Raw genomic sequence first — 15,098 nt, forward strand, 5'->3', positions numbered from 1 at the left:
AAGAAACTCATTGCCACTCTTTTAAGTCAAGATTTACATTTTAGTTGTTTTACAAATCATTTCAATTACAATATATGCAAAGTGACGCAACAAAAATACTCAAATGTCAAAAACTTAAAGGCTTACATGAGTAAGTCAAAAAAAGAAAAAGAAGTAAATTAATACTTATAAACACAAGAGTTATTGAGTATAGTAGATGCATCAATCCACACATACCGTAAATAAACATGTATTTAAGATATAACCGTCCTAACCTTTACTAGTAGGAGGCTCCTTTGCACAGGAAGCCGGCTAGATTATGGGTACCACAACGGCGCCTATTTCTGCCGTGAAGCAGTAATGTGTAAGCATTACTGTGTTTCGGTCTGAAGGGCGCCGAAGCTAGTGAAATTACTGGGTAAATGAGGCTTATGTTTCAAGGTGACGAGCGCAATTGTAGTGCCGCTCAGAATTTTTGGGTTTTTGAGAATCCTGAGCGGCACTGCATTGTAATGGGCATGGCGTATCTATTACCATCAGCTGAACGTCCTGCTAGTCTCGTCCCTTATTATCATAAAAAAAAACTAATATACTAGATGCAATTCTCAAGAATGCAAGCTGTAAAAGTTCTACATTGTCTGTTAAGAACGGCCTTACACTATGCCGCGTCTGGAAGGGACAGTGACCGGTTATAATACCTACAATGTTGTTTATTTGTTCCTCTATAGTCTGTGGTCAGTTTGAGGGCAAACGTCTGGTGCCAGCGGATTTTTTTTTATAATATTTGTGCATCCTCTGTTTCTTCATCCATTAGGAGATAAAGGTAATAAAACAATTTTCAGTGTCAATAAATTCTATATTAAACATTTGAAACATCCCTAAGCAAAAGATTACTGTTTGGGTAGATTTTCCTCAATTGGCAACACCAAACCAAACACCTGACTATGCAACACCGTACGCTAATTTTTTAGTGCTAGCTACTGCAACCCTCGCGGCGTGCGGCCTTACATACATACCTTTATCATTAATATACAATGTTAATTTCATTAATCTATTGAATATTGGACAAACTTACCTAACCAACTGCAGTGTGGTCGTTTTGGTAAAAAAGGAACAACTTGCAATGGGCTCGCAAAACAATATTTAATAAAATCACGGATCAGTATAGTTTCATATTTTCAATGAATAGTAGTCAGGACCCGGTGACCTGATAGGTGAACACCGCTTCCCACCATTTTTCCAACACCAGAGAAACTACATATCTTGCTATGAATACAGATATTAAAATTAATAAATTACCTGTAATTTGCGTTAGAAAGTCCAACGACTTAAGTTGGAAAGAACAAATAAGAAAAAATATTCCATTGTTTACTAATTTGAATATTGACGTTTACTTGAAGCATTTTTTTTTAATGGCACGGGATGCAAGTCTGTAGGACATTTAAGTGTTTCATGCTGTTACAAGCGTTTTTACCAAAAACTACCACACCGTAGCCGTTAACTTAAAAAATAATAACAATACGAATAATATTTCTCGTTTAACTATAACTTAACAATAACATATATTTAGGAAGTTTTTACATTTTTTTTTTAATTTTTTGTGGTAAATTTAAGGTTTCCAATTGAAGAGCAAAGTATGCACTTCGTAAAACTATTCACATTTGATGAGCGCGTGTCTAGATCGTTCTGCTATTAAGTTCGACATGAGGCCTAGCGCGTTATTTCTTACCCTGCTATTTATCATTTCTGAGCTTTTGCTCAATACTGCGGGAAAATTCGTTACGTGTGCTAGGCCCAATATATTTAATTCTATGGGTTACTAATAGTAACATATTATTCACATATAACATAAATCTTGTACTAATTAAACACTGGACACTAAACCCTTTCCTTTTCATCCATATACATACATTAAACCTCTGATATGCCAACAATTCCCGCGCGCCCGCAGAAGCATTCTGCTCAGCTATTTTGGCGCCAAACCCGGCGCGGCCACTTCAAACGCGATACCCACTTGTGTTTACAATAGTCGCGGTATCAATATGCGGTTTATGTTATGGGTTGCTAGATCAACAAGCTTGGTATTTATTATAAACAAAAAATGTGATTTATGATAGATTCGTGCTCTTTTTAGAGTTGTACGAGAAATTTACTATTTTGCTAAACGAGTCAAAATAAAAATATTGCAATTGAATTGATTGTATTATTTTTTCTATAGTGGACACGTTATAATATTATAACGTGTCCATAGAATAACGGTGTGGGATTTACTAGAAATTAATTTAGTAGTGTACTTTACAATTAAAAAAGGTATCCTGAGAATTGTTTGTCATCCCAAAGGAAAAAACAACAGCACATCCAGACACTGGTTCACCACCACTACACTAGTAATATAGAATAACAAGAGATAGAGGAAATAAAACGCGCAACGCACCCGTCCTTCTTTTTATACAACTTACTCTATCAACGAATGATTAAAATCAATTTTAATCACTAAAATTATTTTTTATTTTTATTATATTTTTTGTTTATCAACATATCTATTCATAGAACCTACTGTATCTCCTTTAACGGATTTAATTGGGGAATATCTAGATTTTTTTTTAATTATAAACAACTCATCAGCCCATGAGACCACACTGTCCTAACATATTCATACTAAGAAAAAACAGGAACACACCATCGAGTTACTTATACCTGGCTCTTATCTAAAAGAGAAGTCATCTAGCAAACTAATTAAATCGAACCTCAATTAAATCCATTAAAGATGGTCATTACAATATTTGCTATAATTAAAACCAATATAACACTACTTAGGCAATTTTATATAGAGTATACCAAATATTATAATTATAAAAAGCTATAAATTATATAGCATACTTGTATATATATATATTAATATATCAAAATTGTTTTGTGAACCTTAGTATTAATCTAAATCAGATTCAGAAAGTTAGCACAATAATTCAAATAAAGTAATACCAAATAGATAATCTTGTAATGGGGCAAACAAGAACCCTTTGACCCAGGATAAGAATAATTTAATGTTCATGCTGGAAATTTGTAATGAAAAATATTGTGATATGAGAAGTTAATTAAAACTCAAGAAAGAACCGATACTAATAAACATTTTTTTTATTAGATTACTAGCTGACCCGACAGACATTGTTCTGTATATAATAAATAAAATAATGTATTTATTTGAATTTGTCGATACTAAATATATCATAACATCAAAAATTACTTCGTAAAATATGCACCCTGCTGTCATAATGAAATTGGTTCACAGCAGAACTGTCAAACCGTGCGTCAATAAATTCTCTCATAGAAATGATGTATGGACACATCAAAGGAAAAACAAATTTGTTGTTTTTATTTAATTTAGCAGCATTTTCCTATTTATTCACCTTTTAAACCTCTGGACTTCCACAAATAATTCAAGATCAAAATTAGCCAAATTGGTCCAGCCGTTCTGTGGTTTAGCGAGACTAACAAACAGCAATTCTTTTTTATATGTATATATTACCAAAAATATGATATAAGTATGATGCTATATGTCATGCATGTTCATGTAATTTTATAAAGGACTTGTCTTTAAGACTCTCATAGGACTAATTAATTATTTTAAAGTACTTTTAGATAGTGAAAATGTTTATGTTGTGAAAAAAGAATGGTTTGATTTATTTTGACATAATTCTGATTAGTTCTCAATCACCCTTTTCTATAGGCTGTTTTAGTTTAGTACATAACTACAGTAAAATTTTATCAATCTAATAAACCGCTTCCTACATTAGTACTGATTCTTGATTCATTACAGAAAACCAGACAGGAAAGTAATCCTTTGTTATTCTAGGGGCCAATATGATGTTAGTGATTAACACAAGTGTCATCAATAAAGAGAGCTATTGGCCATTTGTATTGGGCAGTTAAAAGCATCACAGATAAATCATGCCAGAAAAAATACAGTATAAATATAATAATTTCACACATGATGAAGTGGAATGTCCAATTCCATAACTGACATATATTTGCTGATAATATTCAAGGCACTGTGTATTAAATAACTGTGACAGCTTAAAAAAATGTGATATGATTCACCTTGACACAAACAGCCCAGAGCTAGATCGGACTCTAAATTGCCCCACACTACAAGTATAATATTATTTGGTACTACTTCACGTGACACTATTTACTTTCATACAAGATCAGTTCTATATTACGCATTCAATAAACGTTTCTTTCAGGCGAATAAAAGTCGCTCCTCCAAATAACCATAAAATATGGGGCAAAAAGAGCCAAACATTTCGTGTGACCCTAATTGACCTACTCATAATTCTTATCAACCACATAATAAATTTAAAAACATAACATTTTATTTATTATACATTGAAATAATAATAATAATAATAACGTAAAAATTATTGAAATGAAAATACAGGTTTACTTAATCTGATACTTTGTTATTAAATTGGTAAAAATCATATTTTTGTCAACATAACAACAATATTTCTGAACAGAAATAAAATGATGAAGATTGGAATCAAACAGTTGCAGTTTGATTGTTTCATTGTAATTTTTTGTCCAATTTTATAAATATAGTAATTATATTAATAATGTGAGTTTTTTTTTACATATTATATTATATATTTTTACTAGCATGAAAACTAGTGAATAAAATGTGAGCAGTGAAAATAATAATTATTATTAAATCATTAGGTGAATCTATGGTTGGTTTTAAAATATAATTATAAACTTCCATTGTATAATACAACAAACATGTAATTAATTTAAAATAAATTTGATTATGATGTTAAATGTATGAGTGAGACGAAAATAATTAATTGAACCCAAACTATAAATATAAGAAAATTGCTTTCAAAATATTGAACGCAAATTTTCTTTTTTTGATGATGAATGAGAAGAAGTGGCGAGAAACATATAAATGATATAGAATAACGCGTGTGCAAATTGTGACTCCAATTTAATTAGTTATTTTACCACAAACATTATGTGAGAAAGTTTACTCGGGCCGAGTTTTGCCATTAAAATAATTAAATAATCACAAATATTACAAGAAAACTATTTTTGTGGCTCTTTTTTATTTTCTCCCAAACACTTTTCTTTGAGGAAATTTTTGGTTGATTTCCTTTTGAAAACGAACGTTTCATCTTCAATTTTATTACTAAAATTATTTAAGCCAAAACTATTTAAGCTATTAAAATATGTTTGCAGGTTGAATTATCACATCTATGGATCTGATTTTTCCTGTGTGTCTTAAAAAGGCTAATGATCTGTTTAATATTTATTGAATAACAATAATATCATTAAACAACTTTTATTGCATTTTCGTGTCAAATAAATGTTTTTTTAATGGTTGTATATTCTTCATTATTAATCATGTGAATTACATTCTAATGTGTTTCTAACAATAGTATCTCAGGGCTGACCTAATATACTATTCATACTTACATATGTTTAAGTATATTCACAAACAAATCATGATATCATTATACAATAAACTAGTACTTAAATTGTTAATTTTTACATTATACAGGAGTTTTATTAGATCTTGTTTGGGCATATTTCATGATTGCTAAATTATATTATTTGTAGTCATGAAGGTATATGTAAAAAATCTAATATGTGACATTTTAAAAATATATAACTTCCATGTTTTAATCTAAAATTTGACTTAAATCAAATGAGGTTCTTCACCACTTCTTCAATCAATTTGGAGCAACACTAAATATGTTTTCTAAAACAAATTTCTATAACATGTTTCTTTGATTTTATGCATTTTATTAATCTCAAAAAAAATTATGAATCTTACATTACAAACAGACACACTCACAAACATTGTATGTTATTAAACATATACAAAGAACTATACTAGATTATAATTAACTTTCCGTTATATTTGTGAGTGTAACTGTGATACATTCAAATTACAAAGTTTTATCATCAAGTGCTTTTTTATATATTTCCCAATGGTTATTTAGATACACACTTAAATCTATTTTTGTACATTTACAATTTATAAAACCAAATATTTACTTGGCAGAGTTCTTCCTCTGTATGGGTTTCTCAGTTTTCACTTTGCTGGCGGTCACTGGTTTGTTCTTGTCAATTCTCTCTTTCGACTTGTCTGCTCTTAGTGGAGGCGGGGCGGATTTGTCAGTTGTGGTGACGGGTGGTGTTGCGGGCTTTTTAGGCTTCATGGCTTTTGCCGCGGCCGCATAGTTGATGGGCTTGGGGCCTGTTGAAGGTGCTTCCTCTGTCAGCGGTGGAGTTGGTTGCTGAAATATATTAAGACAGTTCAATTGAAAGTATTGACCAAGGGGCAGTCGTGCAGAATAACTGATGTATTGACATCATATTGTGTGTATTTTGCAATATATGCTCAGTACCATATCCAAAACAAATAATTTCTATTAAAGTATAGATATGGCAGTTCTATAAATCATACCTTTCCTCAAAATTTTTTTATCATTATGAGAAGAGCAGGATTTTCAAGTGATGGTAATTGATACGCCTTGCCCATTACAATGAAGTGCCGCTCAGGAATCTTGAAAAACCCAAAAATTCTGAGTTGCACTACATTGAGACATGAGATGTTAAGTCTCATTTGACCAGCCATTTCACTAGCTACGTCGCCCTTCAGACTAAAACAAAATAATGCTTATACGTAACTGCTTCGCGGCAGAAATAGGCGCCGTTGTGGTAGCTTCCCACTATATATATATATATATATATATATGTAAAAACAGGTCTATGCATAGGTTGACTTAAGTCATGTTTGGAGTGCTTCTTGTGAGGTGAATGAAACTATTAACATAACCTGTGGTTATGTGATTCATTAACTAAGCAACAGCGTCCTGGCAGTTGGATGCTAGATGATCGTTCACCTCAACAGCCTCCTACCATATCCATGCCAGGACCCAACACCAGAGTTACATAGTATAAACGTTAATAACTCACTTTAACAACGTCAGTGGCCGGCACGTTATTGTTGCTCACAACTTCACGGGTAACCTCAATCACTTCACTCTCAATTTCACTTTTCACTTTAGAATCCTTCCTCACTTTTGCCTCTGATTTTGCTTTAGGCTTCAGCTCTGATTTCAACGGTTTCTTCACCTCCACCTTCGTTTTGGGTTTGTCTTTCTTTTTGTCATGCTCTATTGGCTGTATGTGGGCTGCGCTTACTTCTGGTGGCTCCGGTTGTGACTGCAGTGATTCTGAATGCATATATTTTATTATTAAAATAAACTTTATTCAAGTAGGCTTAAACTAAAGGCTTTTGATTAGTCAGTATAAATATTTCTTTTAAATTACTAAAAATGAGTTTTGGATAAAGTTAAGCTTGTAAGAACATACAAGAATCTTAACAGCCACTATTTTCAATCAAATAGTGTATTTTACAATAGCTGTAATATACATAAGAAATTAGTTTGTAAGGTGCTGCATCCAATATGAGTCAGGTTGAGGTAGGCTACCATGTAAAGTAATGGTATGGTGTTGAAGAGCATTCCAGATTTAACGGTAATGATCAGTGTATATTATATACAACTAATAAATAATTTTATTTATTACTAGCTGACCCGACAGACGTTGTTCTGTATATAATAAATAAAATAATGTTTTTTATGAATTTGTCAATAATATATCATAACATCAAAAATTACTTCGTAAAATATGCACCCTGCTGTCGTAATGAAATTGTTTCACAGCAGAACTGTCAAACCGTGCGTCAATAAATTGTCTCATAGAAATTATGTATGGACACATCAAAGGAAAAACAAATTTGTTGTTTTTATTTAATTTAGAAGCATTTTCCTATTTATTCACCTTTTAAACCTTCTCTGGACTTCACAAATAATTCAAGACCTAAATTTGCCAAATCGGTCCAGCCGTTCTCGAGTTTTAGCGAGACTAACGAACAGCAATCCATTTTTATATATATAATAGATTAAAATTTTAAAAACAAAAATACATATTGGTAAAATTAGTAAGTCGAAGGGTAGTCCAGACTGTAACTAGAGATAAAGGTGATGAGAGACAGAGAAATAGACATAATCTGGAACTAAGGGGGGAGTCATCCTATCGGAGAAGGAATAGCTGCACCTATACACACCTAAATTATGCTGTATAGAAATAACTCATTTTATTTTTTAATTTATCTGCAAAGAAATGAAGAAGGAATTTTGGCAGAATGTTAACCAACCTTGCTTTCTCTTTCTTGCAAATAAATTTCTAGCCTTCGCAGCAATTTTTTTATATTCGATTAAGTTATCTAATGTCATATTTTTGTTGTAGGTTTTTTCAGCCAATTTCCTTTGCATGGCTGCCTCTGTACATTCAGCATCCCACCAAGATTTTAGTGATGGAAGATTTTTTTAAAGGAAAATTATTATCTGCACAGGAAATGATTGTCTTTATTAGTTCGGTACAATTATCTATAACATTTGCTATTAATTGAGTTTAAAAAACGAACCAAGGAAATCAGTCACACATTACCCTAAATAATCAGTAGATGGGCCTACCATATAGGCAATTACTATTACTAAAATATTATATTTACTATAATAATTAAAAATTACTCTTTGACCGCCTTTAACTAATGTTATTGTAATCAATACAGTTTATAGTGGTAAAATAAATGATAAGTGAATTAATGTCCTTAAACAATTAAAGATTTACCCCCTTTTTCATAATAGTCTGCTAACTTAAAGCATTGCTAATTCTCACTCTGTCTTCTTCTATTGACCTAAGTCAGAATGAGAAAAAACACTCCTAAGCGGCTGTTTAAAGTTAGAGGACCATTATGAATAAGGGGGTAAGTATAATATCTAGAAAAGGCAAAGTATAGTATTAAAATTGTATGAACTATGAAGCTGAGAAAGCTGTGCTATTTTGAGGTTATAAGTTTATTATCATTTGAGTTGTTTTTCATAGCTACAGTTATTACTTATTTTACAAAAAAATGTAACTTTATTTAGAGTTCACAATAATAATTTATTATTCAATACCTTAGCATGGAGTTGATAAACCTTAATACATCATCACATTACTTATATATGTTTAAGTAAGTATATTGCATTAAATGTATTGTTGTCTTGTACCCATTACAGTCTATGCCTAGTTATTTGAATGAAAGTGTGTCAATAATCATTTATTTATCTATGATGACATATTATTTATATTTTAAATTGATTATTCTATAAACATTCTTCCACATTTCATTAGTGTTTCGCTTTGAATCTACAGAAACTTAAGTGGTGACAATTTCTATTGTAGTGCCTCAATCAAGAATTCTGACTTCCCATAGTTGCATCCAACTGCTCATCATGCTCATCATTGCTCATCAAGTCACTTTTTGCCTAAATATATTATTTAAAATGGCTGTAAATCATACTTGATACAGGCATTGCACAATAACAGTTTGCTAATATACAACTGACCTGGTTCCTCTGCTTTTCTGTCAGCTTTCCTCCCATCTTCGCTGACAGCCTCAACATCTGCTGCGAGCTCCTTCTGGGCTGGCTTGCTCTCTTCTCTACTTGTCGCCTCTGGCGGATCTGCTTTCTCTTCTGGTAATATAAACAATTATGTAAGTTAATAATGTTTTGTCCTATACTTTGCAGCTATTTGTGTATGTTTGATTCTATCATAAGAAAATCAACCAATACATACTTTTAGATATTAGAATATAATAGTTTATTAGCAATAAAAAACACACAACTTTAAGTTAAAATATGAATTGAAATTGTGATTCCCTGCTAAAAAGATCTGACTCAGAAGAGCCTATTGGACATAAAAGACAGAGATAGGCTTAAGATGGACATAAGGCAAAAAACAAAGGTGATCCCCATAGTAAAAATTGTCAAAAAACTTAAGTGGACATGGACGGGTCATATGATTAGAGGCGCAAACAATTGGACACAGAAAGTAAGGCAGAGGCAGACAGATACTAAGGTGGTAAAATGATACAAAGCAGGTTGCTGGACCAGTTTGGAGTAGACAAGTGATGACAGAGAGTGCTGGATGGTCTTAGAAGGCCTATGTCAGTGGACAAGCTTGAAATAATTTAAAAATAGAGGAAGTATAATTAAACATGATCCAACATAATAATATCTAGCAATCTTTATCTTTAATGTTTTACCTGGTGGTAACCTCGCTCTGTTGGGCACAAACTCAGCGGCCAGGGGGTTGAGTGTGGACCGGGAGGCAGCGTCCTGTATCGCCTGCGAATTATTGCCGTTGCTTGTTCTGTAACATAAGAAAACATTATACCTTACTAATATTATAAATGTGAAAGTTTGTATGTCTGGATGTATGTTTGAACTTCTTTAACACAAAATCTACTGAATAGATTTTGATGAAACTTTACAATAATATAGCTTACATACCAGAATAACAAATAGGCTATAATTTATAAAACTATAGTGTGAATTATACAAAATATTTATATTTTTCTTTTAAGAAGTGTGATTGTTACTAATGAATACAACGCCATCTCTTATCAACTAGCAAGCATAACATCAATACAATTTATATGGCAAAACAATGTTTGCTAATACTAAATATTCCAGAACGCTTAATACGGATATAATAAAAAGCAATAATATTCTAAAGGTATCTGACTCGATATTGTATTTGAATTCCTCTGGTATTGAAAGATAGTGTGGGTGGCGGTGATCAGTTAACACCGGGTGACCCATTCATTTGGTTGGCCCCCTCTTCCATAAAAAACACATTTTTACCTCTGTTCCATCATCCCAGCACATGTCTCCTTATTCTTTGTCCATTCTAACTTAGCTTACTCCCAAATAAATCAGATTTCAAGTACTAAGTTGTTACTTCATGAATAACACTATCAATACACATTAGTGAAGAATATGGTTAGTAAAATAGACCATGAAGAAAGATTAACCCTCAATTAAAACAAAGTGTAGTTGTAAGAGAACCAAATCATGAGATGCTTAAAACTCACCATCACTCACAATCACTTAGTGAATGTCAAAAACTACCATCCATTCAAAAGAGACTGCCTGAGACCTGAGAAGAAAGGCCGCAACAAACTCAGCTGGCTTTTTTTATATATAAAAATATGGATTACAATGTAATATCGTACAATAAACATTTATAATTAAAGAGCCTGAGGGTGTTCGCTTTATTCCCAGACCGTGGTGTCATTAAGATTCAGATTACATTTGAATTTCCTTTATATATTCCCATATGAATTCAAAATCTAAAACTCATTGGTACTTATCAGTGTGAGGAGTGTCAAAGGTTCTAAATTTCGTGTCATCTTTTTCTGTGACTTTTCTATTATTTTACTACATTATTTTCGACTTAAATCAATAATAAGAATTAAAAAAAAAATATTGCAAAAACAAATCCATAACCATCCTATTCTCAAGTATATCAGACAAGTCTCATGCCAGAAGTAGTTGGACTTAGTATCCGATATATAGCACGAATTAGGAGGTAAAAAAATTAAAAAGTTGACAGATCTTTAGTCCACAATTATAATTATACCACTCTTATTAAAAGGTAATGTACCGTTGTCAAGAAAATAACGAAAAAATTCTAACCAAAACGGGTAAATCATCATGTACATAAAACAGTACATAGCTGGCATGGCTGCGAGAGGCTTGGCTAAAAACTTTCGAATAACTTTCAATCGTAAATAAAAACTAGTAAAATGAAATGTTAAAAAATAGTCTGGGTCATATAGGGTAATAGATTTATAATAATTTTTAGACTAAAATGGCTAGAACCCAGAGTTGCAAAGACAGTAAAAAAAAGGTTAAAGCTCTATTAAGAACAATATTTTTTACTTCATAATTCGTGCTACGCGATACTAAAATTTAACCTTTGGCGAGTCAACATCTCCTGGGGATGACTCGCATAGGGGCGAAACACGTGTCGAATTGATTAAAGACACATCGTAAATAAATATTAAATACAAGGTACATACGTGGCGTGCTTATGTCCGTTGGCGACCGGACGCTCGTGTCTCTCGCGCTGCTCGTCCTCCAGCATGGCCTCAATACACTGCTCCATCAGAGCCTCCTCTTCCAGCTGCTGCATCACCTGCAGCCAACATAAGACTATTAAACACAATTATCACATAGGTTAGTGCTACGGGTCACCTGGTGTTTAGTGATCACCACCGCCCACATTTTCTTGCAACACCAGAGGAATAACAGGAGTGTTCAGGGAGGCCTTCCTTTGAGGAAGTTATACGCGTTATGGATTTCTGGCAAACCGTCCGTAATTCTAACAATATTAAAATTCAACATTTTGCATAAAATTACTATTTATTCTCACTTTTTGAAAGTCAATAACTACCCACCCACCCATTACAAATAGAATGCCTCGAACCTGAGAAGAACGGGAGCAACAAACTCAGCAGGCTTTTTTTTCATCTTTTTTTTCATTTATATATATAACCACTGCTGTCAAAGAGCTTTTGTGCGTTTGATATTCGCCATTTTGGCGCTGTGGGCCATGTAGCGAGACTATGCGGTACTAAAACTAGTGATGACAACCTCAGCAAACATCGATACACGGTGGGCAAACTATTTACAAAAAAAATACGTGGATTCTTGAAATTAAAATCAAAAATACTTCAGAGTATTCAATGCAGCCATTTGTATTATACGTCAAAATTAGTTCTCTGGAAGCTCGCGACTGGCGCTTCAAATAGGCACATAAAATTTGCTGTCAAACATGTGGAACAGGCTGTCGAGTGGTATTTATACAAGTCAGTGGTTAACAAGACAAGCTCATTATAATATTGTAAGACGTCGCCAGTCACCTGCTTGTCGAACTCCTCTTCGTTCTCCATCCACATGTAGTCGGCGAAGTCGTCAGGCACAGGCGGTGGCCCGGCCTGGGGGTAGGCCTGGTAGTAAGCTCCCCCCATCACGTACCCTGCAACAACCACAACTTCGATCAGTTTGATGTTACTTGTATTCTTATAGCAAATCAATACGACCTGTTATAATAATAATAATAAAAGCCTTTATTAATAATCTACAGGATGGCTTTTTGAGAAGGGTGGTGATGGCACAGTCCAAAACTACGAGTCTTAGAGAAAAGTCGTGAAAGGAGTCGCGCCCTCGATTTATAAGAAAACAATAACTGGATAATATTTAGTTTTTTTAAATTTTCTTGAACTTTTGACAGAAATCGAACTGAATGATTTTTCAAACAACCAATATTATTGAACAAATGGACTCTGTTGTTGATAACGATCAAACTTTGTATAGATAATTATGTATTACTATAAATAGAAAAATTTTACAAATTGCCTTTCATAATATTTCTTTTAACTAATAAATTGCTCAACATGGTTTCCGTTGACTCCAATGGATAAGTTTATGTCTCTCTAATGATCTTACTACATTTGATACCATGACAGCATTCATTAACCGACTTCAAAAAAGGAGGAGGTTCTCAATTCGTCGATATGTTGTTTTTTTTTTATGTTTGTAACCTCAAAACTTTCGACTGGGTGAACTGATTTTGATAATTCTCCTTTTATTTTAAAGCTGGTGCTTCCCGTGTGGTCCTGTTGTAATTTGATCCAGATCTGACAAAGGCATCCATGAGAAAACTATAATATTTTATATCATATAAGTTATAAAAATATATTTTTATACTTTTTAGTGCATAGTATATCTATTGTTTTTGATAATAGTGTTTTTGAAGTTGTTGATTTTTGTTAAAAAATTTTTTATCATTCATTCATTAAGTTGCTCTATCCCCTAGCTGGGGCAGAGGATATCCACAGTGGATCTCCATCACGATCAATCCTGAGCAACTCTCTTGATTTCGCTCCAGATCTTTCCCAGTGTTTTTACCTCAAAACTTTCGACTGGGGTTCACCCAGTTAAAAAGTTTGTGGCTTCTACGATAGGAACACAAGACCAACAAAGTATTCAGCTCACCTGGCACAGGACCTCGCGGCATGTGATGCGGCATTTGGTAGACGGGCGGCCTGTGAGCGCCCGCGTCGCCACTACCAACCACGCCACCGCCGACACCGTTGTCGATTATCATGCCGTTTGCCTGAAACATTCAAGACAAATAAGTAAAATGTTATGTAGGATAATAATAATTGTTTTTTTTTTTTTTGTACACATCAGCATACAAATCATATGATGGCAAGTGATTGCTATGCAAACTTTTATGGGTGTAGGCATGGGCGTGCATTGGCTTTCTTGTAAGGTACGCACTGTGGATCTAATTAGTCGTAGATGAGCTGTGGAATATGAAATGATAGCTTACCTTGCGTATATGAAAAAAATTTTGAGTGGGTGTTTAACACTAGTGCTATATTTATTTAGATTCATAACGAGGTTATGCACGCCCCTGGGTAGTAGGTAGGTAGGTATCATTTCTTTATATTTGATAGTGGTATTACATACAGACCTGCCACTGTCGTCCGTCTTCATTGCCATAGTACGCTCCCACATTGCCAGTTTCTGGTATTTTCATAGTTACACTTATATGTTATACTAAATCTATGTAAAAAGTTGCAGTTAATGTATGTATGCAGGCACTAGGTACATAAGGTTTTCCAATTGAGGTAAAGTGTATAGCATTTCTCTTCAGCTTCTCTGAAACAATTAATTATTTAACATTACAGAAATGAACTCTGTACACTGACTCATATCAGATGAACCTTTGTAACATTGACAACTTTGTATAATGATGTGCCCAATGTCAATTTAATGTGCCATTAACGTAATTCACGTCTGTTAACTAACGGCTAACAATTATTTACTTTGATAAGGAAAGATAAAGTTATTTAGAATTGTTTATTACAGCTAATTATGACAAGATAGATTATCAATTATTGAAAATCACACAAAAATAATAGACATAGCAATGAAGACACTTAAATGGAGGAGGGATACAAGTACAAGACATTAATGCAGTGTAAAGCGCGAAACACACAGAAAAGGCGTAACACTGCTACACTAATGTTAAAAAAAATGTTTTCCTTGAAAAAAAATGATGATGAGTAAATGACATGAGAGCCATGGTAGGTAGCTCATGGATCACAATTGCTGAGGTAACATTACAGAAGACATAAGTGTAAA

At 33.1% G+C, this 15,098-nt stretch overlaps 1 protein-coding gene across 1 annotated transcript; it reads right to left on the minus strand.

Annotated features, from left to right (window-relative positions):
• Positions 1-814: 814 nt before the first annotated feature.
• LOC126974455 (proteoglycan 4) lies at positions 815-14,630 on the minus strand. Its single transcript, XM_050821957.1, has 8 exons — positions 14,425-14,630; positions 13,941-14,061; positions 12,806-12,936; positions 11,963-12,078; positions 10,142-10,248; positions 9,441-9,569; positions 6,958-7,217; positions 815-6,275 (listed from the first exon to the last, which is right to left on the minus strand). Exons 1-8 carry the CDS (start codon positions 14,488-14,490, stop codon positions 6,030-6,032), a joined length of 1,176 nt encoding a protein of 391 aa, XP_050677914.1. The 5' UTR covers positions 14,491-14,630; the 3' UTR covers positions 815-6,029.
• Between the last annotated feature and the right edge of the window lie 468 nt (positions 14,631-15,098).

The sequence above is a fragment of the Leptidea sinapis genome, chromosome 2, assembly GCF_905404315.1.
Source record: "Leptidea sinapis chromosome 2, ilLepSina1.1, whole genome shotgun sequence".
In the NCBI taxonomy this organism is placed as follows: Eukaryota; Metazoa; Arthropoda; class Insecta; order Lepidoptera; family Pieridae; genus Leptidea; species Leptidea sinapis.

Coding starts and splice junctions, on each gene's coding strand:
- LOC126974455 (XM_050821957.1), bottom strand. CDS start 14,490: ATGAAAATACCAGAAACTGGCAATGTGGGAGCGTACTATGGCAATGAA. Junction 12,079..12,805: donor AAGAGGAGTTCGACAAGCAG/GTGACTGGCGAC, acceptor TGTTGGCTGCAG/GTGATGCAGCAGCTGGAAGA. Junction 10,249..11,962: donor AACGGACATAAGCACGCCAC/GTATGTACCTTG, acceptor CTTATGTTACAG/AACAAGCAACGGCAATAATT.